This window comes from Mauremys reevesii, linkage group 4, assembly GCF_016161935.1.
Source record: "Mauremys reevesii isolate NIE-2019 linkage group 4, ASM1616193v1, whole genome shotgun sequence".
In the NCBI taxonomy this organism is placed as follows: Eukaryota; Metazoa; Chordata; order Testudines; family Geoemydidae; genus Mauremys; species Mauremys reevesii.
In genome coordinates this window covers 32,519,016-32,546,740 of record NC_052626.1, presented here as the reverse complement: position 1 = coordinate 32,546,740, position 27,725 = coordinate 32,519,016, and the positions used below count along the sequence as shown (strand labels likewise).

At 38.9% G+C, this 27,725-nt stretch overlaps 1 protein-coding gene across 10 annotated transcripts in view; it reads right to left on the bottom strand.

Annotated features, from left to right (window-relative positions):
• Positions 1-27,725, bottom strand: part of FOXN3 (forkhead box N3) — a 399,108-nt gene that overhangs the window by 36,758 nt on the left and 334,625 nt on the right. For 8 of the 10 annotated variants that reach the window (XM_039535613.1, XM_039535610.1, XM_039535614.1 and 5 more), the window contains one exon: positions 549-614. The exons of 1 other annotated variant lie outside the window; for it this stretch is intronic. In XM_039535613.1, coding sequence (XP_039391547.1) covers positions 549-614 — 66 coding nt within the window. The remainder of the gene's footprint in view (positions 1-548; positions 615-27,725) is intronic. One more of the 10 variants, XM_039535618.1, reaches the window with a different exon arrangement.

Here is a 27,725-nt window from a genome sequence, read left to right as displayed (position 1 = left end):
TCTGTGGGCCCAGCTGGAGAATGACAGGGACCTATGGGCAGGAAGCCAAAATTTGCCCCATTCCCGGGAGCCTGCCTAGGGCCCTAGCACTGCATATTACACAGGCAAAATGCAAAGTATGCGTGCAAGAAAGGATTTGAAATAGTGTCCAACTGACCAGAAAACATCCAGGTGGCCTCAATCACACACATGATGGAGTCAAATCAAAGCAAAATGAAAACAAAAACTATGTATCCCTCTTCTCTTTCTCAACTTCTGGTTGTTACCCCCAGGTCTTATCTCACTTGTCCCAGGTCACTAAATTTTATGTATTTAATGAATAACAATCTTATCTCTAACACAGAGATATAAAATTGTTATTCATGTAATATTGGATATTATATTTCACAAAAAATAAAATATTATTTAGTGTAAAGTAGTGTCTATAAGGGAATTTATATTTCTTCATTAGATCCTCCTTTTTTGGTCTGGTATGCTGTATACTTATAAAAAGAGAATGTTAACTTTACATGTCTATGGTGCTATATGCTATAGAAATATCTACTCACAACCTGCTTGTATCTCAGGGGGAGTATTCAAAAGCATCATGGCAGTGGCAGCATCAATGTCAGGATCTGGAAAAATCAACCAATAAATACATTATTTACAACTGGGCTAATCTTGTTTTTACCCCCCTGCTAGACCGAATCTCTGCATTGAAAAGGAATAAAGATTAAATGATCCAAAATGTTATTTTGGAAAATTCCAACATGTGATCAAACTTGCACATGATCCCAAAACTGCTGTTAAGTCAACTACACTGAAGTATATTTGTCACTGTACTGTATATGCTTGCGTGCACGGTATGTTCTGTTATTCCTCTCAAGCTTGCTATTCAGTTTCGGTGAGGAGTATTTAGTAGGGCTGTCAATGAATCGCAGTTAACTCATGCGGTTAACTCAAAAAAATTAATTGTGATTAATCACAATTAAACAATAGAATACCAATTGAAATATATTAAATATTTTGGATATTTTTCTACATTTTTATATATACTGTATTCTTTGTTGTTATTGAAATAAAAGTGCATATTATTCTTCATTACAAATATTTGCACTGTGAAAGAAACAAAAGAAATAGTATTTTTCAATTCACCACATACAAGTACTGTAGCGCAATCTCTGTGTCATGAAACTGCAACTTACAAATGTAGATTTTTTTGGGTTACATAACTGTGCTCAAAAACAAAACAATGTAAAACTTCAGAGCGTACAAGTCCACTCAGTCCTACTTCTTTGTTTTAGCGATTGGCTGAAAAACAAATTTGTTTACATTTATGGGAGATAATGCTGCCCTCTTCTTATTTACAATGTCAACAGAAAGTGAGAACAAGCATTTGCATGGCACTTCTGTAGCCGGCATTGCAAGGTATTTACATGCCAGATATACTAAACCATTCGTATGCCCCTTCATGCTTCGGCCACCATTCCAGAGGACAGGCTTCTATGCTGATGACGCTCTTTAAAAGAATAATGTGTTAATTAAATTTTTGACTGAACTCCTTGGGGGAGAATTTTATGTCCCCTGTTCTGTTTTACTCACATTCTGCCATATATTTCATATTATAGCAGTCTCGGATGATGACCCAGCACAGGTTGTTCATTTTAAGAACACTTTCAGTGCAGATCTGACAAAATGCAAAGGTACCAATGTGAGATTTGTAGATAGCTATAGCACTCGACCCAAGGTTTAAGAACCTGAAGTGCCTTCCAAAATCTGAGAGGGACAAGGTGTGGAGCATGCTTTTAAAAGTCTTAAAAGAGCAACACTCCCATGAGGAAACTACAGAACCCGAACCACCAAAAAAGAAAATCAACCTTCTGCTGGTGGCATCTGACTCAGATAATGAAAATGAACATGCGTCAGTCCACACTGCTTTGGATTGTTATCGAGCAGAACCCATCATCAGCATGAACACATGTCCACTAGAATGTTGCCTGAAGCATGAAGGGATGTATGAATCTTTAGCGCATCTGACACATAAATATCTTGCGACACCGGCTAAAACAGTGCCATGAGAATGCCTGTTCTCATTTTCAGGTGACATTGTAAACAAGAAGTGGGCAGCATTATCTCCTGCAAATGTAAACAACTTGTTTGTCTGAGTGATTGGCTGAACAAGAAGAAAGACTGAATGGACTTGCAGACTCTAAAGTTTTACATTGTTTTATTTTTGAATGCAGTTATTTTCTGTACATAATTCTACATTTTTAAGCTCAACTTTCATGATAAAGAGAGATTGCATTACAATACTTGTATTAGGTGAACTGAAAAATATTTTTTTTGTTTGTTTACAGTGCAGATACTTGTAATCAAAAATAAATATAAAGTGAGCACTGTACACTTTGTATTCTGTGTTGTACTTGAAATTAATATATTTGAAAATGTAGAAACATCCAAAAAATATTTAAATAAATGGTATTCTATTGTTTAACAGTGCAATTAATCGTGATTTTTTTTAATCACAATTAATTTTTTTAATGGCTTGACAGCCTTAGTATTCAGGTTTCATTACTAATGCTCTGTGCAAGTAGAAGTCATTTCATGAGTTGTTGTCAGTGTATTGGGATGAGCTACTAGCACAGTGGACAGTGTCAAGAATACTTGCATGGAATCAGACACAAAGATGACATTCGGTCATTTTCATATATCAATAAGAATTTAAATTATTATTGTGAGAAACTGTTGGAAGCAAAAACCTCTAAAATCAGGAAAGCAGTGTTTCATTGAAAGTACTTAAGTGATTTGTGTTTGTACCTATTGTTACATTTAATATAAGCAAAAATTGTTACTTGGCTGCCGTTATTTGTAAATCGGTTTCTGAATCCATCATGAGCCATCAGTTGACAGATGGCAAGTTATAGAGACAGAATAAAATATGATCCTTTTATAACTATATTCACTTGCTTCAGATGCAGCAGCGCGGCTGCTATGGAAATGGAGGTAGCCATGACAACGGTAAACAACCCAAGAGCGGCCACTGAATAAGCTGAAAAGAACATCTGCCCCAGCAAAGCGTCCCAGCTGCCCTGGGGCGAAACTTGCTAATCGTGCAGTGATGCTGTGTGACAGAGAAAGCCGCCTATGCGATGTCCAAATAAATGAAGTGTGCAATTGAAGCAGACATAAAAATGCACGCCCTTGCTGATTGCTGCCTCTGCATTGCTAAACTGAATGACTAATGAGCTCATTAAAAAAAAAAAAAAAGAACACACACGCACACACACACAACTTGTCAGTATTTATACTAAATTACATACCAAAAAAATTCAATTTCCTGCTAATAGCTTCATGGTATTTTATTTTGGGTATTATGTTGGAAAATTACTTTTTACTGTTAAAAAATACATTTTTCATACTTTTGCATGTGTTGTTCTATTTCCAAGGGAGTAATGTGATGTAGTAGAAAGTTCTACAAGCTATTAATAATACAAATGATGCAGAGTGTAAAAGATTTTAATGTCTAAGCAAAAAATAAATTAACTCCACCTACAGAGAAAAAGAGTTTGATTCCAGCTTGAGTATATAATATTGTATTGTAAATAGCTATAATAACTTCTTACATGACAATATTAAACATACGATTGCTGTAACACTAAAGTCAACAAATGCAGAATCAGTTACAATAAGTTTTTGCACCAGTTTGGTTCTCCCTGTGTTCTGAATTGCACAGATGCCAGTGTATAGAAAGGCAGGTGCTGAACTTCAGATCACATCAGCTTGTTCTACTGCCAAGGGTCACTTCTAGTACACTTCTCATAAGAGAGTTTACAAACTCACATTCATTACTAGCTCTGAAAACAGGCCAAAGGCAGAGTTCTTCTCAAAAGTGAGCATTGACACTGAGCTGTTTGGAAATGGTGGTTTTAACTTTTGCACATGACCCTTGGGTGGAACAGTGTGTTTAATACACCACATTTTGCAGGATCGGGTTCATTTACTACTGCAAATCAAATATTGATTCCTTTAGCTTGACTGTCCAGGGAGACTGTCCAGAGGAGATTCGTATTTAAAACAGAACGATCTTACCTGTGTTAAACACTAACTTAGAAAACAAAATTGAAAGAATTTTAGTAGTCCAATGTACTTTGTTACTATTCATGTAGTTGTAGGCAGTTTTAGCCTTTGTTTATAGGCTGTATCTGTATGATTTTACTTTCTGGTTTTCTTAATTTAGATGATATTCTGGTGATTGGGTAAAAAAGACTGTGGGGGGAAATGATAATCTTTCCCAGAGAAATTAAAAACAAAAATACACCACGGAAACATTTACAAACAATCCCTACATTGTGGGTCTACACTGATGTGGCCAGCATATCTTGAAAGTTTTATGTTTTAGGATTTGACAGTTCTACAAGAACTGTGGTTTTGTAATCACTTTAATCAGAACTGGTTACAAGAAACATAGTGTGTCCACACCTGCTATGCTGTCTAGCCATGTTTGTATCCTGCACTTTTGAAAAATCTGGGAAGTTATCCCACACCTCAGCAGTAGACACAGTGCCCAGAAGACATGCACACAGGGTGGCATCAGCAACATAAGGGACATCATACTGAGCAGAGACGTGTGACAAAGTTAGGGACTGGATAAACTGGGCAGAGGCCTCATCTGTATCATAAAAAAAAAAGGCATCAAAGACTTGTTACAAGAAGAAAACCACATGGCAACCTAGGCCACAGGCACAGACAAGGGCAAAACACTGATTGGTGCCAATCATGGCACTACCTGGTTAGAATCAGGGTAAAAAGTTGGAGTACAGACAGCGCCATAATGCAAACTGAAAGTTGAAGGGCAAGTTCATGCTGTAATTTCAAAGGGACTCTTAGCGATGTAGTTGTCAAGCATTCGTGGTTCACAACATGAGATTTTTAGTAGGGGGGAGAACAGAATGGTAATCAGAAAAATGCCTTTATTCAGTGCTTTACCTTGACTATGAAAATCAAAGTTTAAAATGGGCACATTTTGATCTCTCTTTAGTGCTAGAAAAGGAGAAACCAGAATAGGCAACCACAGACAGCAAGGGAGATTCACAAGGTGGAAGCAGAAGAAATCCTTCCAAATGGAAAAGGACAGGGAGGAAGGGGACAGGATGGTGGGTGCTATAAAGAGCATGAGGAAGAAATCAAAATGACCTCAGAACCAAAGCCCTCAAAAAGGCAACATCAAAAGCTATTGGCAAATAGATCAGCTGTAGTTTGTTCTCCGAACATGTATTTGCAGTGTATGCACTCTAAGCCCCACACTACAATCCTAAATGTAAGGGCAGGCGCCTCATTCTTTGAAAGCCCTGCAAATGCTATCAAGAAGGTCGCTGAAAGCAGCGACAGATCGTAAGCAGTTACAGAAGAGCACATAATAGTCTGAAAGGACATAGCCTACATGAAGAGGTGGTACATAATTTGGATGTACTATAGTTGTAATTCTGCTATTAAACTTTATCCAGCACTGCATTCAAGAGTGAAGATTCCTTTGACAAGTCAAAGACAAAACACACACATGCACATACAAAATGAAGAGTTTTAAATCCATAACAGAAACGGTTTGCTGTACTTCAGACCCAGGCCCTAATTCTGAAAAGTGCTGATGTACGTGCTTAACTCTAAACACTAAAAGTAGTTCCACTAAAGTTAATTATGTGCTTAAATGCTTTGTTGAATCAGGGGATTGGTTATTTTTTCAGCTATATTTGTGGCTAAGGTTCACTTTAAAAACTATATTGTTTATATAAAGGTACATACAGATCGGAACATGTTCTGCACAGTAATACAGAATGGTCAAGTAATAAGCATGAAATATCTTGGCACAGAATTGGTCACAAAAAGCCAGAAAGCCAGAGGGTAACCCTCAGTGGCAGACTGTTTATTCAAGAAGTGTCAAAAAATAATTAAAAACAAAAGGTGGCACCTGAGAAACCCCAATGTGCCAGCTGTCCATCTATTATGTTGTTCTGATCTTCGGTTTACAGTTTCACACAGAAGGAAAAACACTTTACCTTAAAATTATTGGTTTATTATTTGTAATAGAGTTTTTTTATTTCAAATTCTTTGGCCGTTGAATGAAAACAGTCCAGACCTGCCAAAACGCTAGTTCTTCCCTCATCATTAAAACATACTATAAAAACTACAGTAACAAAATTAAAAAGGGACTATATTACTTCAAAATATAATTCCTAACAAAATTATAGTAGATTTACTTCAATTATTATACAGTATATCATGCAATTCTAATGCCTTCATTGCCCACAGTATCAGGCATCACATTCCCCACCCCAACTCCCACCACTCTGATATATTTGCTCATCTTTAATCTTTCTTCTTGACTTTATCCATTTTCAGCAATGGTACACTGCAAAAAACTACTACACTCTTTCCACATTTTGTCCTTGGTCTCATTAAGTCAACAGGTCAACTCAGTTTCTCTTTGCCTATAGTCTGTTAAGGGAGGTGCCTTTTCTCTTCTCACATGAAGACTGTTAAGCTTGGAAAATGAAAAGCAAAAGTCAAGGTAGGTCAGAGATATACAAGATAATTAACAATGAATGAAGGCAAATCGAGAACTTTTATTTACCTTGTCCAGTGACAGAAAGAAGGACAGCTGATGAAATTAAAATGTAATAAGCACAAGCCAGAGAGAAGGAAATGCCTTCAGGCAACTAGAAATGGCCTATGAAACTCCTTGCTGCAGGATATTACTGAGCCTGACTCTGAAACGTTTAATAAGATTGAGTTGAACTTTCTTGAACTAAATGGAATTACTTGTGGGAGTGCTACTGAAAACTAGTAAGAGTTGCAGAATCAGGTTCTCAGTAAAAAGGATTAGACATTTTACATTTCAATAGCAACACATACAGTTAGTCTACAGAAGCTAGAATAAGAATCATGAAAGTCATCAATTCTTAATGCAGACTGCCAGAAGAGGTCAGAAAGAAGGTATTCATCCCATAGTATTTTATAGCCTTTTATGGCTGGCCTGGTAACTATAGTGATTTTCCCCCTTCCTCCAAAGGATCCAGTATGAGACACGGCAGAATTAAGGTACCAACTAGATGGACCATTAAATTGTTTTGGTATGACAATTCCTAGGTTCATTTGCCATGCTGCCAAATGAACGACTGCCAGTGTTTTCAGGGTGGTTTTTTAAAAGGCCATCATTAAATAACATGGAACATTGATAGCAGAAGTCTTTCTCTCACTCAACATCTGCATTATAAAACTGTATTGTCATTGAACTAACATATATAATTAACCCCATTCTGTAACATCATTTTACTACTGAATTAAATCATAAACAGAGTCATAAAATTACTTTCTTCTACCGTGCTCTTTTTGCTAATATAACAGTAGACCAAGTCCAGATTCATGAAAGCAGCTTGGAACAGAAAGCATATAATAACTTTTGATCTCAACTGTAAAGAGTAATGTTAGTTAACTGTAAAAAGTATAGATACATACTGTAGTCAAAGCAGGATAAAATCTTTAGAGAAAGTCTGAAAAGATGGCAGATCTACATTTTATACACAATCAGAGGGGATAATAATAATAAAATCAGATTTCTTGCTTTTCCTGTCTGAGTATTGCTGAATGTTTTTCCTTCAATGTTTAAGAGAGAGAATAAATTCACCTTTGTAAGCAGTACCAGTATGATCTTTGTCTGCCCTCCAGCCCATCCGTACAGTACTAGGCACCAAGTATAGGATGTAGAAAACAGTGGTTAACTTATGTAAGGACAGGACAAAAAGGGAAAATTCATGGGCAAAGATTTTCTATTCTGTCATGCACTCATCTACATTTTAGTCAAGAATCACAGTAGGCTTCTTGGTTCTGCATGATCTTACATAGCAGAATTTGGAATTTTGTGGCTTTAACAAAACTGCCTTGCAAGTTAGAACTTGTCTTCTTTTTAAATGTTGAGCTCCTCCTTAATCCAACTGGTATAATCAAGGACATCAACTCTTTTTCTAGCAGATCTTCACTTCAGCCCAGGTCCTTTTTTCTCTCTGCGGCTGGTCATAACCATGTTAACATAACAAACCAGGATTACAGTAAGATCAAATCCACCTCTGTGCACAGAAGGCCTATACACCACTTACACTTTATTTTCCTAAGGGAAAAAACCCCACCACTGAGGACAACACTTACCTTTTTATGACTCTAAAATCAGAGCTTGAGGGGGCCTCAGCACAGGGGTGAATCCTTAGGGTATGCCTCTGCTGTAGATTCTGCCCAAGCTTGCCTAGCCCTGGTGGAATATTCCCCACCCACGTCAGAAGGTAGAGGGGAAGAAAATATAGCCCAGGTGAAGTTGTCGGAAGGCATTGGAGGACTATCAGCATCTAAGCTTCATTAGCCTATGTCCTCACTGCAAACAAGGGAAGCTGTCACCAAAGCCAGGCTCAAGTCTACACCCTCAGCTGTGTATGCTAGCCTGGGCTTGAAGTATCCTCACTCCCTGGTGAGAGTGGCTTTCCTGTGTGGCTATCTGGGGGCTTAGGGACCTCACCGGGGTGAGAACCTGGGCTAAGTCGGTAGTGAAGAGTCTACACTGCAAAAAAACAAACAAACAAAACAAAACAAAACCAAAAAAACAAACCACGGACTGAGTCTCAGAGCCTGGATCAATTGACTTGGGCTTTAGGGTTAGAAACAGCAGTGTAGACATTCCTGCTCAGTCTAAAGCCTGGGCTCTGTAACCCAGCAAGGGGGCAGGTCTCTGAGACCAGACTCCAGACTGAGCAGGAGTGTTCACGCTGCTATTTTTAGCCCTGCAAGCCTGAGTCAGTTGACCCAGACTTTGAGACTCAGTGCTATGTTTTTTTCTTTGCAGTGTACACACATCCTCAGAGAATAGGCCCCTTTTGCTATTTATATAATTACATCAGTCCAAATAAACTCTTCAATATCAAGAAAGACTGGTGTAAAGAAATTCACACCCAGCACTATTCACTTACACTTGTTTCTAAATTAGAAGATTTAAACCCAGCTAATTAATATAAACAGATCAATTTTAGACTTTACAAGCTACCAGATTTGGCGATTTGTTGAAAATCAAAAGAAAAAAACAAAAACAAAACCTAGTTAGGGCAATACTGTGGGTCTCTCATGAATTCTTTGAAAGTGTATCCTCCGCTTGGAGACCAAAAGGATCAGATACAAAGTTCTCAGAACAGAAACCCAAAGAGATTAAAGCACATTTCCCTCTAGAACACTTGAGAATCCTTATTTTGTACCGAGGCATGCCAGCCCCAATCTATACATACAGATGCTAAAGACCATACATAGTTCTTGGGAAGACTGTTGAGCATTCTCCACAGGGAGCAATGTTGAATGCTGCTGGGATGAGCAGCTTTTCTACTCCTCTGAAGCGTATTAATGGAGGAGGGCAGACAATCCTAGCAACAGTTACATTGTATGACTGAACTATGTTTGGGACCAGGTTTTAATGCTTAACCTTTTCACTCGTTCTGGGATAATCCTCTCTCTAAAATTCTTTGAATTTAAAAGAAAAAAAGGAAAATCTAGCATCTGGTATTTTTTGACCTCTTTTGTAGCTCTCCAACAAAAGTGTTTTTATCCAGAAATACAAACTGATATTGAGTCAATGTGCGGGAGAACATTTTATTTTTAAAGGGTTAATACTCAACATTTTTCTTTATATTAAAACAAGGAATTTTAGCTAGGTCCTTTGAGGGCTTTTAATTACAGTTGTAGACTGGCTGTTATATGCACTTAGTCAATTTCCAATCTTAGTAATTCATATTTTAGGTACATATTGGCCCTGTTTTAGTGAAGGCGCCTGCTAACACTCACATATCTGCCTAATCACTGAAACAACCCACAAGTATAAAGTTTATCATTGTAGATTGGAGCCTTTATTTGTATTAAATAGATTTACTGTAACAGTATCATTTTTGTTAGGATCCAATGGACATGCAGTTTATTTAGAACAATGGTTAGGCATTCCAGCACCAGAGTTTAGTAAGTACTGAAAATCATCCTGTTACTTAAAAAAAATTGTTTGCCTTTTTAATCTCATATTTAGTAGATGCTAGTTTTGTTGCACACTTTCGCTTGCTCTTTCTCGCTCCATTATAGGACCATAAAATATATTTTCACTTTTTTTCCCCCCTTTGGATTTTCTTTGGTTCTGTTGTATTTGTTTCCTTGACTTTACAGTTACAGGGCTCTTCCCGGTAAACAGATCGGGGACTTTCCTATTTGTTGCATTGCATTCTGCATTGTATCAAACCTGTAAATTATATACAGGCCTCATGACACACAGGAAAATTGAAATTACTTTAGAAAATAATGGAAAAAGTGTGAATAGACCCCAGAAGTTGTTCCAAAATATTGCAAGAGGGCACACTTCCCACTGAATCAGAACACTACAGAGTTCGAGGTTATGACTTTACAGCTCAATGGCATTTACAGATCATTAAATAATCACGATTATTCTACTGCGCTATAATCTAGCCACTAGTGAGGGAAAGGTAACATCAGCAGGACAATGCTTTTTAAAAAATTAAATGAAAACATTGACAGGGGAGAGATACGGATTCCTTCTACCACAGATTTACTGTGATTCAGTCTCAGTTTACCAATATGTAATAATGGGGATACTATTCACCTATCTAATGGGGAGAACACAAGGATAATTGTTTGTATAGCACTTGGAGATCCTTGGATGAGAAGTGCAAAGAATTAGTACTCCACAGGAATAGCTGAATTAACTATTCCTTTTCCTTACATAATGAATTAAAATAGCGATGCAAACCAAATCAAAACAACCACAGTCATCTGTGTTGCTGAATATTCAAAACATCTCAATAGGGACTTGATCCTGATGGTGCTGAGCACACTGGTCCTGATCTAACACTTAAATATGTACACACACTTTGAACACACGTAGTCCCATGGATCAGGGCCAGTGTGCTTAGCAGTTGCAAGATCAACCCAAGATTAGAGCTGCCTTCCAAAATTTTAACAGCTCGGGATGAGGTGTTGTGAGCTGAATAAAATATCTTCTGCACTTTCATTATCAATCATAACAGAGTGGGCAAATAGGTTTTGTGCCTGGGCTGGTAAAATTTCCATGAGAATTTCATAAGAAACTACTGTTAATGCACTATACTTTTTTTTTCCTTCTTCATTTACAGTTCTCTGATGCAGCCCACAATTTCCAATGCAGACGCCTTCCTGAACTTACAGTGCTGGGGAACACCAATAACTCCTCCGAAGGCTGCTGGATCAGGGGAATAGTTAAGGGGTAAGAGGTGTGTGTTTTGTATAGTTTCTATTCAATCATTTAAAAAAAACCTCCCTACTCAACATTGTTATTTTTATATCCAAATATGAGACGGGGGGGGGGGGGAGGGATTATTATTTCAACATCCAACAGCCCCTAGTGAGGCCAATTTTTTATTTATTTTTATTTTTTTTTTAACAGAAGCAGTTGTGAGATTGTGTCAGTTATAGCACAGTACCCACCCATTTCATCTTCTAAAAAGTTGCACTTGACATATATAGGGAAAGAGTCCATATTAATTCTACCGGTTCCTTGAGGACAGTAAAACAAGAAGCTAATTTAAAATGTAATTTGCTATCTTCATCTGTGTGTTACAGAGCAAAACAGTGAAGTTAATGCTTGTCTATGGAAACAAATCTAAATATCTGGCAATCATATTGATAAAAATAAGAGCACAAAATGAAGAGAATGCATTAACCTTGTGAACACTAATTTTTAATGACCACCTATTCATTCTCTAGGGAGAATCAAATAGACTTGCTAATGACTACTGCACAATGGCACTCTTGACTGATCTCATGCCCTTTCATGGCTAGAAAATGAAAAGTTTCTAGGTACCTAAGCATCCAGTGAAAGCATATTTCTGTTCTTACTCTTCATAGTCCTGCTATGCTTCTTTGTGTGTCCAGTAGGGGGTAGAAAATCTCAAAGTATAATGAGGACTATGGACCTCAAAAATATTTTAAAGGAGAAAACTTCTGTTTATTCTTCAATTTAGACCCATCACTTATAAGTAAACTTACTCCAACTATACACTAGAAAGTGGAACTGCAAGATGCACAGATCTGTTTCTCAAGGACATTACTTACTGCCCCCGCTCTTTATTGCTTCATAAACATTTCCTTTGGTACAACAAATATGCTAACAGCACATTTGATATTCTCTCCATAAAATATACTGCATATTATTGTAAAAAGTACTAATGTTTTCTCTCATTAGTAAGAGACTGCCACCTTTCAACTACAAATATATTTCTGTTTTACACATAATTGCAGGTGAAATTCCAGTATGAAATACCAACCTGATATTTATAGCCATCCTCAGTCTCATAAAATAAGTGTAATATTTCATATGAAAAGCACTCTGATATTATAGTGATGGGCAGCAGTATAAAACCTATCGATAGCTAGACAGATGATCTTCTGGACTATCTAAAAAAAGTTTATCTCACAGATGTATCCCAGTGCATCTCAATGTGTGATAAATATTTAATATTACAAATCAGTGTAGTTTGGTTACTATTAGAGGTGAGCCTGAACAAAAACATCTGATCCAAACACTGAATTTTGGGAAAGTGTGCAACCGTATTTAAACTTCAGTTTAAACCCGAGCTACAATTATCTTTATTCTAGTTCTGCAGATACAAATTCAGAAGTGTAATATTGTTTTCTTTTTATTTATGTATGTTAAATAGAGAAATAGGTTTTGCATTCCAGGAAGACTCCAGATTACAGTGGTGGGGACTGTGCTGTTTGTACCTACAAAGCAGGTATACAGCCCTGGCAGTAATAGTGTAGGATGCCCTATCCTACCCCAATCATCTGCATCAAACTTGACCTGGCCCTCTAGGATGAAAGGATAACTCAGTTTCCCTAGGTCATTCAGTCATGGGACCTCTCTACTGAGACTGCCAAACAGGGTGCCAACTAGTGGTAATTGTGGTAACTGTCATTTTCTCTATTTAGTTACTGCTATGGCTCCATCCCCGTGATATTAGAGCGCCTCTCATATATTTAAAAATAGAAATCTCTCTTCATTCCCAACTGCAGATTAAAGAGATTGTGCGCGTGTGAGACACAAACTTACTGGAGGGAAAGCCAAGGCAGGGAGAAGAATTCTGCAGTTAGTTCTGAATGCAGCGAGGTCTATGGTTAACTCTCACTCTCTTGTGGGAGTGAGTTCCATAGGCTGGGTTCAGAGCCTATAAAAAGTTCTATCTCCCATGTGCCTCCAGTTGGTCAACTGTTTCATGGTTCCAGTGAAATGTAGCTGCTGTGGGATATCATAGTTGCAGAGGAAGACGCAATCTCTCCTGTAACTAGAGCTCTCCTGGAGAACTTTGAGTATCACAACAAAGGTCTTGACTGTTGAATAACCAAGGCTGGAAGTCACATAAATGTAGATCATTGTGATTGGTCTCAAACCAATCCTCCTATTACTTGAAGATGACAGTTGGCATTTTTTGCTGCCATAGCAATATGGGCATCCAACAGCCGCATGGAATTCAAAAATACCGCAAGGCTGTGGGCAGAATTATCAGAGGGCTATCCAGCAGGAGAGGTCTTTGCTACACTTCTTTCTTCCTGGCAGCTTCATTTTTGTTACATAGATGTTCAAGGAACCTGGATTGTCATCCCAGACTAAAACACTGGTCCATCGAGTCCAGTGTTTTGGTTCCCATAATGGCTAGCACTCTATATCTTCAACACAGAGTCAAATAACTCCCCACACCAGAAACACGTCTAGTGCAGTGTTGTATCTAGAGAAAATTCCTCCCTGACCCCTGCATGTGCTTAGCTTATGATCCAAGTCAGAGTCAATAAGTCTTATCTGAATTTGTGTAACTACATGTGCTATTAATAGACATAAAATTGTTGAGTCCTTTTTAGATGCAGCTAGAGTATTTGACTCTATGATCACCTGGGGAAGTACATTCCACAGACTGACAATACAGTTTTTCTTTTAGGTGTTCTAAATTAAATCAGCACTTACTTTCAGTAAATGACCTTTCCCCTCCTCACAGAATAGGGTGTAAGGGAAGAACCACTAACTAAGAAGGATGGGCTTGTGGATAGGATATCGTCTTAGGGCTCAAGAGACCTGGGTTGAATTACAGGTTCAGCCACAGACTTCTTCTGAGCCTGATCTGTAAAATGGAAATAAACACTTCCCTACTTCACAGGGGTGTTGTGATGCTAAAGCCCATTAATAATTGTGAGATGCTCAGATACTATGGTATGGTGATAAGTACACAGAGAATTACTTCTAATTATATTCCACTTAGTCTTAAGTAATTATTATATATCTCCACCTTCCTTTCTTTCCAGGCTAGATTTTTGCCGTCTCTTGTCATGTAAATCCCACCATCTGTATATCTTAGGTACTTATATGGCACCCATTACCACAGTATCTGAGTGCCTCACAGTCTCTAATGTATTTATCCTCACAACAACCCTGCAAGGTAGAGCAGAGCTACTATCCCCATTTTATAGATGAGATACTGAGGCTCAGAAGGGTTAAGTGACTTATCCAAGAAAGTCTGTGGTGGAGAAGGAACTTGTACCCAGATTCCCAAGTGCTTGCCTCGTGCCCTGACCACTTAATCTTCCTCTCTAATTATCCTGACTTCTAAACTCTCCTTTATCTGGACCTCTTCTGTCGTAGCCATAAAATTTCTTTAGGCGAGGCAAGCAAAATTGGACAGAATTCACCCACGGAGAGCATACATGCCATTGTTCATTTGAGCAATGTCCTACCTTCTCAGTGGGCCACATTCTTAACCCAAATTTCACCTCCTTTGTGCCACCTGAACTACACCTAACCAGCTCCCTGATGTCTTCTTCACCCTGTTCTGAGTCTCTTGGTATGTGAGAAAAATCTAGCCTACCATTTTCAGAACAGGGGCTGCACCAAAAAGCTAACTCCTCACAGCTCAGATCATATGCCCACCACTAGCTGATCTGATCAGAAAGAAACAGGTTATGATAAGTAGACTTTGGTCTATCTGGGCTCATAGTTGATATGGAATAGAATACTGAGTATGTAGCTTTAAAAGCAGAGACAGTAGGTTTTAGGCTGACCATGGACCCCTGTAGGCATAGGCAAGGTCTACAGTTCTCTGGCCCTTATACAACCTCCCTGAATGGCCCAAGTCTTCTTGTGCTCCTTCCCATTCTCCCTAGTGCCCACCCTGCCAAACCCTACAATGCATCTACATAAGGCCCAGGCACAATTGGGCCAAAGTAATTTCTTATGTACTGAGACTGTGGTTGGGAGTTGGCAAGTGAAACATTACCTTTTAATTTCTGAGAAAACAAACACTGTCACTATGTAACTGAAATCCAGGTGGTAGCAACACACAAACTGGGCACAATAGGAACATAGGGCTTTAATTTTTACCAACAGGTTCAACGGGTTTTGAATTTCAGGCCACTTAGAACTTTGTGGTACATAAAAGCAAACACTGCATATATCCTTCCCACTGCTGATTTTAGCCCTTTCATACTTCTTCATTGTATCTACAGCTGTTTTCTTCTTTTCTTCTGATTCCATAAGAAAGTGTTTTGCTCTCCATACTTTCTTACAAGCCCACCCCCAAAGTAACTAAAAGGAACAGTCATCTTCCTTCCAACCACAATACTTAAATGCTCAAAGAACACTCCATAATACTATTACTCTGCACTTCTTGATGAAAGATGCTCTAGAGGACCTCAAAGGAGCTAGTGAAGCTACAAAACAGTCATCTAGGCATTAGCTTCATTTTACAGATGGGGAAAATGAGGCAGAGGTTCAGTGACTTGCCCAGGGTCACATAAGTGAGTGCCGTACCCAACAATGAAACACACCACTCCTGAATGGAGCCGGGCAAATTTTTTCCAGATGAATATTTTATTTGCCCCCCCCCCTCAAAAAAAGAGCTGTTTTGGTCAATCCAAAACTATTTGTGAATGTGTGTCAAATTCACAAATAGTTTTGAACAGAGCAAAACAATTCCCTCCCTTCCTCCCCACTGTGGCTAGATTTGATGGGGGCCGGGGGCAGTAATGACCTGTAACCTTTATCCCAGTGGCCAGGGCACTCACCCTGGATCTCAGAGACCCAGGTTCAGTTCTGCCCTCTGCCTGATGCTGAGCACGGATTTCAGCAGGGGTCTCTAAGCCCCAGAAGCATGCGCTAACTACCAGGTTACGGGTACACTGGGATGGGTCTCTCCCAATCACTCCTGATGAAGCAGCTTTCCTTCTCTATAAATTACATATTTTTTGGAGCAGGAACTTACAGTTTGGGTTCCCACATCCCAGGTGGGCACCCGAACCACCAGACTACAGAGTGATTCTCTCCCTCTCTGGCCCAATGACTATTTAAGTGTTTATACTCAGTGGAACAGCTTCAACAGGAGAGACTCAGGGAAACTGAACCTAGAATATTCTACAGCTCAGCAGGTAGAGAAAACTCTCTGGAGAAGTTGCAGACCAAAGTTCAAATTCCTGCTCCACACCAGGCAGCTAAATTCCCTCTAATCTGTGTGGCCAGGCAGCAGCCTATTAAGCGCCACACAGGCACTCAGGATGGTGGCAGGGAGAGATGCCTCTTCCCCAGCCCAGACCTGCTGTGGCTGTGGGGAGAGAGGCGCCTATCCTGCGGCCCCAGCCCCGTAACTGCTGTGGCAAGAAGAAGCGCCTCTCCCCTGCAGCCCAGGTACTGCTGCAGGGAGAGAGAGCTTGGGGGCCCTCTCTCCCCACTGTAGCCCTGGGGCAGTCATCCCCAGCTTCATCCCACCAGCCAGAGCCCTCACTCTCCCCAGCCCCCAACCATCTGCCCTAGCCCTGAGCCCCTTCCCACATGCCAACCACGTCAGCCCCACTCCTGCCACATGTATTTTGTTATGTGCACCAATATAAAGGTGATGTGTGCCACACATCACCTCTATACTGGTGCACATCACAAAATGTATTCCGCACACACGTGGGAAAAATTAGAGGGAACACTGTCAGGCAGAGGGGGAAACTGAATCCAAGTCTCACACATTCCAGGTGAGTGCCTTAGCCAAGCTTAAGGTGGCCACCAGCACCATCTCCCCACCACTGTGTGACTCTAGCCCTTTAAAAATGTCTGGAAGCAAAAACATTTTGTTCAACCCAGAATGGACTTCTGATTTGTCAAAAAATTTCACAATTTTGGATTGAGTTTGGCCCAAACCATTCTCTCCCCCCCCCGCCCATTTATCAGAACTACAGGCAAATTAAAAAAAAAAAATCAACTATTTGTCCAGCTCTACTCCTGACACCCAGTTCTGTGCTATAAGCCACAAGACACTGCCTCTCTGGAGAACCCTAATGATCTCCCCATGTCAATTACTCTTTTCCAGCTAAATGTAATAAATAACCCAAGTTAATTGCAAATATTTTAAGTATGTGACACATGGATATAGTTATTTTAATGCAACATTTGCAGAGTTGAACACTGATTTTAGCTCAGAAAGAAGAACTTTAACAAGCACTGGACAATTTACGTTTGTTTTTATTAGAACATTCAGAGCTTGAATGAAGTCCACACAAACAGAAAAGCAAGCATGCATGTAAAACCTTGAAATAGTAAGAGTCATGCAAAATTATAGTTTAGATGAAATAATAATTATTTGTAACTGGCACTTTATTACTAACAAAGGCTCTACTTTACTACCATACCAATTTCTTTTTAGTGTAACAGAAGTTTATGGTATAATCTGAATATAGCACATTAAGAAAAATTTATTTTCATCTCTGTGGCATCTGCCTGTGAAAATGAGTATGAATCACACTGATGTGGTATCAATGGACCAGAGGCCTATGACACTATGCCTGATACTATCAGCCTCTCCCAGAAATTGGCTCAAGAGTCCTTAACTTTTTAATTTTGTAAATAACTAAGAGCTGGTTAATAGTATTTTCAGATACTTTACAACCTAGCAGAGGACACTTATTCTCAGCAGTCTCTAGTCTAAACTTTGTTTTAAATAATGCATAAATACAGGAAGAACAGGCTGTACTGTACATCAATGTACACGTGGCTATTTCTCTACTATTTTTCATTTTTCAGTTAACACTAACAGAACTGTAAACCACAGAATAAATATTAACAAATTTATTTGGGCATAAGCTTTCGTGGGCTAAAACCCACTTCATCAGATGCAAATGAATGGTTCTAGCCCACAAAAGCTTAGGCCCAAATAAATTTGTTAGTCTCTAAGGTGCCACAAGGATTCCTTGTTGTTTTTGCTGATACAGACTAACATGGCTACCCCTCTGAAACCTGTCAGAATAAATATTATGATTTGCTACTGCATTTGAGCTCTGTTTCTGAAACATGCACTACATTTAATTATTGTTTTGCTAGAACACGCCCACACAAATGAGCTGTGCATGCATGAATAGATGGAATCTCTGGAGTGAGAGCATGAAAGGGGTTTAAAAAAAAAAAAAAAAAGAGGACACTTATGTCAGCTCCTCCTCCTTGTCCCCTGCATTTCATCACACTAAAAAGTTTAAAAGCAAAGAATTCCTTCCACATCATATAATCCTGTCATCTGCTATGCAGCAGATCAAGCTCACTCGTTTTGCTCTGTGTTATTCCCAAAAGAAACTGCACAGATTGGGACCAAGAACTCCATTTTCCGTTCCTTGAAGTTTCTGAATACCTGTTTTTCCTATTTAGGCACATCAGACAAAGCAGCATAAACAACTAGTAAATAGGAAGTGACCTTTTCTGTATAAGTGCAATTCTGATTATGTTACACAAGAAATGTAATTTCCTGAGGCTTTTTACTACCTTACTTTATGATATACGTGATATGATATCAATCCACCAACTTGATTTTGGTGGCCCTTTATTTAGCAGGTCTCAACTCACCCATGACATTATTTACTTCAAATACGAAACCATTACTGAGATTAAGCCACAGCAGGAATTCACTCATAGTGAGTGAGTAGGTCATTGTGGTCATGTTTATTATTTAACAGTAGGAATAATTCATATCACAGCAACAATTCCCTGTGACTCCATTTATCACTTTCAAAACAAAGTACATCAAACTTGGGGCCGTGGTGGGGAGATGCACACATCCAGTCCATCTAGAATCTCTTTCTATTAAGCACTGAGCCAACAGTCACTGATGACACTGCAGTACAATTCTTGGGGGCATTCACTGTGAGAGAGTCCACCGCTTGAATGGAGATAGTTGAGATCTGATCACTTGTGCCCATCTACCCAGGCAGGGGGTATGGCTCTGTGAGATTCATACCTGGTCTACACTTAAAAGTTTTGGGGTATAGCTACCTATGGTGGTTAGGAGCATGGGGGCAGGGAGAGGTGAAAAATCAGACCCCTAAGCAACATAGCTATGCTGGCAAATGCCTTAGTGTAGATGTGGTTATATAGGCAAGAAAGTCCTTTTGCCAGTAGAGCTTATTTCATTTGGGGAACTGGTGTAGACTATGCAGCAAAAGAAGTTTTGTTGGTATAAACTGCTTTTGTTCTGGGGATTTGCCACTATAGCTACACCAGGAGACAAGGCCTTTGTAGTGCAGACTAAGCCTCAGGAGATATGGATTTAACTCCTGGCTCCACTGCAGATTTTGGGTGATCCTGGACAAATCACTCAATGGTGTCTCTCTAAATCAGGGGTTCTCAAACTGGGTGTTGGGACCCCGGAGGAGGTCGCGAGGTTATTGCATAAGGGTCATGAGCTGTCAGCCTCCACTCCAAACCCCGCTTTGCCTCCAGCATTTATAATGGTGTTAAATATATAAAAAAGTATTTTTAATGTGGGGGGTGGGTCGTCACACTCAGAGGCTTGCTGTGTGAAAGGGGTCACCAGTACGAAAGTCTGAGAACCCCTGCTCTAAATTCCCCATTTGTAAAATGGGGATAATACCTCCCTTTGCCTGTCTTGTCTATTTAGATTACAAATTGAGACAGGGACTCTCTCTTACCATGTGTATTTACAGTGCCTATCACATCTTGGTTGGTGATAAAAAAAAAATCTTCGGTGGTTGTCCAGATACAAAGAGTTCCTACCACATTTAGAGGATAACTAATATTAGTGAGGACACCAAGGTTTATCCTCTAATCATTTTGAAAAAATGTGATAGGAACTCTTTCTGTCTGGATAGCCACCACCGTTGTTGGGTTTTTTTTAATCACCAACCAAGATATTGTATGTATGTGTTTCCTCTCCTAAAAACACCACATTTTCTCTAACATGGCTTTCTTCATTTTCTCACTATTTATTCAAAATGCATTTAAGAATTATTAATGTTAACTGAAATGGCAATGAAATAGAAACACCAGTATCGTGTTTCTATCAACACACACACACACACACACACACACACACCCCTTAAAAACTTGTTCCAAATTTTCACACAGCCTGAAGACCTGACATGCAAAATATTTATTTCCAGCCTGGATTTTATTAAATGCCTTTACTCCTAGCTGTATTTCCAAAACCCTACAAACAGGGCTATGGCTTTTGCCTTTTTGTTTGGCTAATCTTTTCACATCTATTTGCCTTGCTGTCATGACAACTAAACAGTAAATAAGTTATTCGGGTTCATTCAACAAATTCCAAATTGGGAGCCTGCCTATTTTGTTTGCTTTAGGGCAAAAGGAGGAAGCAAACAGCAGCTTTGTAAGTGAAGTTGCTGATATTCTTCTCTCAATTATGGCTGTGAAAAGATATAGAAATGCAAAGTACTCTTTACAAATAGAGTCAGTTCATGCTGATCCAACTTGTTTCAATTCACTTTAATTTGATTCCGCCTCTCGAAGTGGTTTAACTTTGATATCTGCTAACCATGTTTTCAGCATTTAGACGGATTGTTTTCAACTCAGCAGGACAAAGCAATGTTTATACCTTCTGTCTAGAGCAGAGTATTTACTTAAAAGGAAAAAATGGAGTCCATAATCAGCTCTCTGGGTGCTCAATTTCATTTTCTGATCTATATCCTCTAGGCCAGGGCTTCTCAAACTTTTTGTACTGGTGACCCCTTTCACACAGCAAGCTTCTGAGTGCGACTCCCCATATAAATTAAAAACACTGTTTTTATATTTAACACTGTTATAAATGCTGGAGGTGAAACAGGGTTTGGAGTGGAAACTAACAGCTCGCGCGACCCCCCCCCATGTAATAACCTAGTGACCCCCTGAGGGGTCCTGACCCCCAGTTTGAGAACCCCTGCTCTAGGCATACCCTACTGCTAATAATGTTTTTAAAAGTGCTACTGCAAGGTGATGCAAACAAACAAAAGCTGTTCAAAAAGGTCTCAATCAAAATTAAAGCATCTTTGTTAATTATCTGACAAATAGAGGAGTTTGTAACATTGCATAACTATTTTGGAGGGTATCTACAGCAGACAATCATGACAATTACATTTCAGTTAACCTGAAGCAGTTTGATTATAGGTCTGTTTGCTCTCTGGTTTGAGGCATCAACTCTGCAGTTCCAGGATTGTATTGTGGGTAATTCAAGGTCTGCACCCAAGTTTAAACATTAAAAACATCATAATTTTATCTTAACTTATAAAAAAATTAACCCAGGATGCAATATTTTCTTTAACAAAGCACATTCAATTTCTTCCTAGTCTGGCAGCCAGGCAAGCATAACACACAGTATGGCAGGGAGCCAGAGTAACATCACAGCAAGGAAGTTCCTCCTTTAAAAAGACACACAGCAGTGTGAGTGTGACTCTTAGGTTTTACATTGATTTTAGAAACTAAAACAACTTTACCTCTTCATTAAAGGGATAGCCCTCTTTGTAAGCAAGGGACAGGGAAGGCTGAAGACCACTATATGGCCTGCTTCACAGCAGAGAAGAGAAACTGAAGTGTTATCTGATTTTTTTTTTTTTAATGCTGCTGTTACCTGAAAAAACTTACTTTATAAAATTTAGGCTAAAGGAAGTGTTTAAATTTCACAGATTAATTTCTTTTCCTTTCTACATTATTTCATTTCCACAAACACACAAAGAACAAATATGCAAAACAAATTTTGAGAGCGTTTTTAAGGCATTCTGTTCTATCTTAGATAGGTTCTTAAACTGTGCTCATCAACTTAGTATTTGAGCACCTCTCAGTAGTGCATTATGCAACATAACTAACATCTGTCACATTTATTCTTTCATCCTCTCGTCAGAGGGAAAAGCGTGTACACTGGAATGTATTGGTTTGGGTTTTTTTTTTTATAATCTAAATAATATATATATTTTTTACACATACATACGTTGCTGCGTTTAAGTTAGAAAAGGCAAGGTCAAAGAAGAGCACCTTGCACTTCCAGTGAAAGATGGTGAGGTTTGTGATGGTCTATAGTTCCTACGGGAGTTAATTCCACAGTCTTGGGCCAGCCCTGGAGACTCCCAGTTGCATTGCAGAAAATTTTAAATTTTGGATTTTTTATTTCCATGCAATGTAAAATGGATCAAAACTTTTTAAAAGAGATGGGGAAAATGTAACAAGCTTTGTATCCCCTCCAACTGAACCTAACGGAGTCTCCTTATGTTTTTCCAACCCACAGGAAGGCAAAATTCACAAAGTGAGGAAGTTTGCTTCTCGGCTTAACATCTTCCTCATCCCCTAATGCAGATGGTCTCCCTCCATCAAGTTCTTGCCTCCACCTTCTCAAGCTGGGGGTCTGCTGTGAAAGGCCACTGCTGCATACAATGGCCTTCTCAAAGGCCAAGTGACAACTTATTCCTATATTCCAAAGCCAGAAGGGACTGTTGTGATCATCTAAGTCTGACGTCCTGTATAACACAGGCCAAAAAACTCCTCCAAAATAATTCCTAGATCATATCTTTAAAAAACAAACAAAAACCCATCCAATCTTGAATTAAAAATTGTCAGTGTTGGAGAATCCAGTGCAACACTTGGCGAATTGCTTCAATGGTTAATTACTATAGCTGTTAAACATTTATATCTTAATTCCAGTCTGAATTTGTCTAGCTTTGACTTCCAGCCATCAGATCATGTTACACCTTTCTCTGCTAAACTGAAGAATCCATTATTAAATATTTGCTCCCCATTGGTAGGTACTTATAGATCAGTGGTCCTCAACCTTTTCCTGGGTGGCGGGTGCCAGACCACGAGCTACCGAGGACTGTGGCCGGTGGACAAGCATCTGCTGAAATGCCGCCGAGAAGCGGCAATGTCAAGAGGAGCTGCCACTGAAATGCCGCCGAAAATCAGCTTTTCGGCAGCATTTTGGCAGATGCTTGTCTGCCAGCCAGTAAGCAGGCACACATAGATGCTCTGGCGGGCGCCATGGCACCCGCAGGCACCACGTTGGTGACCACGGTTATCGATTGTACTTATCAAGTAATTCCTTAACCTTCTCTTTGTTAAGCTACATAGATCGAGCTCCTTGTATTTATCACTATAAGGAGTTTTCTAACTCTTTACTCATTTTCCCAGCTCTTCTCCAAACCCTCTCCAATTTTTCAACATCCTTCTTGAATCGTGGACCTCAGAATTGGACACAATAGAACAGCAGTGGTTGCACCAGTGTCAACAGTGGTTGTGATTCCCCTGTTTATGCATCCCAGGATCACATTAGCTCTTTTGGTCACCCAGTTGCACAGGGAGCTCACATTCTGCTGATTATGCACCATGGTCCCCAAATCTTCTTCAGAGTCACTGCTTCCGAGGATACAGTCACCCATTCTGTACATATGGCCTGCATTCTTTGTTTCTAGGTGTATATGTTTACATTTAGCCATATTAAAATGCATATTGTTTGCTTGTGCTGTATTTACCAAATGTTCCACATTGCTCTGTATCAGTGACCTGTCCTCTTCTCTATTCACTACACCCAAACATGTGTGTCATCTGCAAACTTTATTGGTAAAATGATTTGATGTTCTCTTCCAGGTCATTGATAAAAATGTTAAATAGGGCAGGGCTGAGAATCAATCCCTGCAGGACCTCTCTAGAAACACACCCATTCAATGATGATTCCTAGTTTACAATTATATTTTGAGACCTATCAATTAGGTAGCTTTTAATCCATTTAATGACTGCCACGTTAATTTTATAGTATCCTATTTTTTTTTAATCAAAATGTTATGTGGTACCAGATCAAACACCTTACAAAAGTCTAAGTATATTACATCAAAAGTATTAGCTTTGCCCTCACTGCAGTAAACAGAGCAATAGAAGACTAACTATTCCGTTCCATTGCAACTACTCTGCTCCTGGCCTCTCATACATTCAACAGCACCATCCTGGGAAACAAAGCCTCATAATTCTTAGCACGTGCCCTTAGGGAGTTCTCATCAGCTATCTTAGCTCCCATGCTAGGTCTTATTCAAGATGCACCTATCAACAGTCTGGGAACAATTCCAATGGTAAAAATCCTACAACTCTGAAAGGAAACTCAACAGCACTCATTCCACTCCCATCAGAAAAGCCTGAGCAAATAGTTAGGTTTTGCATATGTTCTTATGATCATAAGCCTGGGTCCAGATCAGGTTGGGCTTGATGCCCCTTAGACTTAGGGCAGAGATAGTTATAGTGGAAGTGCTCTCTCTCTCTCTGTTTGATGTGTGTGTTGGGAGGAGTTGCAGATACTTCCTAGCCCTTCTAGGAAATCTTTTGGCTTGGTGGGGGAAGAGGAAAGGGGTGGGGGGTAAAGGGTCTTCCTAGTAGCCCCCATCCAAAGTGAAAATGAAGTTGGAGCCATCTCAGAGGCCCAAGAGACAATTGGTGAGTGGTGGGATGGAACCATCCCCTCCTCCTTCCCAGCCTAAGGATTGACAAATATTAAGCGATCCATGGGATTAGTTTTTTTGTTTTTGGGGGTGGAGGGTGGCAGGATGTTCATTTGGAGGCTGAAGTCCTTCAGACAGGTGAATTGAACCTCACCAGTTCATCCAGCTCTAATTCATGGTATCATTTTCAGTTCTACACATATTTATGACGTGGTAGTTCTCATGTTACACATATGCTTTCAAAACTACACAAATTTTCCAAAGTTACATGGTATGCATCAGCTCCTGTTCCCAGCCCCAAAGTGTTTAGTGCTGTGTTATGCTATCAGGTTTTTACTGTGTTCCAGCCACTCCCCAAGGTGTTCATGTGAAACACTCAGACAAAATGAACGTAACATCTGTATTCTATTTGCTAATGAGCAATCATCATTTCTATAATTCTCCAGCCTGGGATTTTGGTGCTTGGAATACTAATGCCATAAAAATAAAAAAATAGAAAGTTCCACTCATTAGCACTATAGTTACCAAAATAATTTTGCACTATTTACAGTGCAACCAGGCTGCTATTTCCATTATGCTCCAGTATTTTTAATAAGTACTGCTTTCAACAATAAACTTTGATTATATATATTTAATGTATTTTCAAGATTAGAAACATTAGTCCAGCAGTTTTTGCTTTAATTAAATTTTATCCACACAGGCCCAGGCTTTTTAGTATAAGAAATTTTCAGATATGGCCCTCTGAAAAGTCCCATTTACTGTTTTTTCTTTTTGTGTGTGTTTGATAATCTCAAAGCATGCTAGATGCTGTACAAAGAGAGATGAAAATACAGAATACAGCCCCTTCTACACACAGTATATCAACTAAATCAATGGATGAAAGGTATGCAATAGCCTCAATAACTTCCTGTATACAGTGGCATCTATCCATATTTATTGTAACAAACATATACGCTGATCATCAGGGTTAGGAATATTGTCTGAATGAGAGCCTGTATCTTGAAAATAGTTATAGACAACAGGCAGCTCCCACCATGACTTCCTTCACTCTGTAGTGCTCACCTGTTCTAATGCTAGATTTGGATCTCATTTACAGTTGTGTATATCAGAAGTAATTCTACTGGAGTCACTGGAGTTAAATAAGAACAAATGAGATAGAATCACGACTGAAGTTACAAACTCAATTAAAGTGACTTATGATCCATTTAAAACTCGCAAATGACTTACTGGAATCTAACTTACCAAGAAGGAGAAACAAGATAGCACAGAGTGTGTGTGTGTGTGTGTGTGTATGTGAACCACTGCAACTCTAATGTAATATCAGAGACAGAATATGGGAACAAAAAAGGGGTAATATTCTTGATAGATACAAGAACACGTACATTAACAATTCTATTTTTGTACACAATAGCAGAGATGTTTTTGCTGAAAGCCTTGAGGTCTTTTTAAACCTAAAAATAAACCCTTATCATGTGACCTCTGATCAGATGAGGTATGGCCATTAAATTTCAAACATTAAGCTTGCAGTTCAGATTCTCCAAAGACAGTTCTATTGCCTAACATTGTGATATTCTGTTACATATATAGCCTTTTCCCAATAAAGACATCTTGACTGTAGCATTTCCTTCCTTAGTTCAGGCAGGCTTTCTATTTCCATGGCAACCTGTAACATTTCACATACCACAGAACACTATATCATGTATCACAGAGGCAGAACAGGAAATGCCACACTGTACTGAAAAGCGACCTTCCTCAAACATAAAATTAAATAAAAATTAAAACAAACCAACAAAAAAATCCCACTTGTAATGTGGATTTGGAGTGAAATTGTAACCATTTGTATACTCACATCTAGAAATATATTTATGTTTAACACACATCTCTGGATCCCAGAAAGTGCTTTAAATCACTCCAAGGACTGTACTTAGCAAAACAAAATACAATTAGCCTTGATTTCCAAACAGCAGTTGCTCAATAAGACAACCATACTCATTAAACATTTACCTAACCTTTACCATCAATGCGAGCTGAAAAAGTTTTCCTCTTTATGACAAAACTTCCAACTCTGGACAGAGCTGAACCAAACCAGAACTCCAGGTCTGAACCCAGATCAGAATACTGAGACTCAATAACATGTTATCTTCTATAACCCACCCACATATGACACCTATAAACTAGATTAGCAATAAATTACCCTGTTCCAGGGACCATATTCAATATAATTAAAACTCTTTCCCAATCACAAACATATACACTTCTGCTGCCAAGTTAGAGTAACCTGGACTACCAACCATGCATCTTCAGTGTCTGATCCAAGTGAGGAGGAAAATGCATAAAAAGAACTATGTCAAACCATAAATTTAAGTAATGCTATACCAATCTAAGAAAAAAAAAAGCAAAAAGCTGTTTTTGTCCATTTGATTACCACCACCAGTTTGACTCTCCTTCACACCCCAAAATATAATTACATCTGTGGCATCATAAGTTACTCGCATAACATTATATGGTTTTACATACAAAACACACTGTACAGTATTTTTTTATTTAACAGTTTAGAAAAATGTGTGGTCCTTCAACTGATGTAGCTTTCTTCGGTTACAAGTAAAATAAGATTAAAATACAGCATTTATTGCTTAATAGCATAACTCTTAAAAAGAAAAAAAAATCACATAAATGTAAAAATATTAACATAAAAAAAAATTCATCACCTTATTGCACCAGTAAGTACCTATTTCAGCACTGATAGCCAGTACAAAGGAAAAACTCAGCCTAGTGCTAAAACTTACATAGTGTCCCCTTTATGGTGAAAGCAAGTATCAGTTCATGCTTCAAGGAAATCATCGATTTAAAATCTGGTCCATTTCAAAAACTGAATTCAAATAATGTTCAGGTACTACACCAGATATCAAGTCTTCATGCCA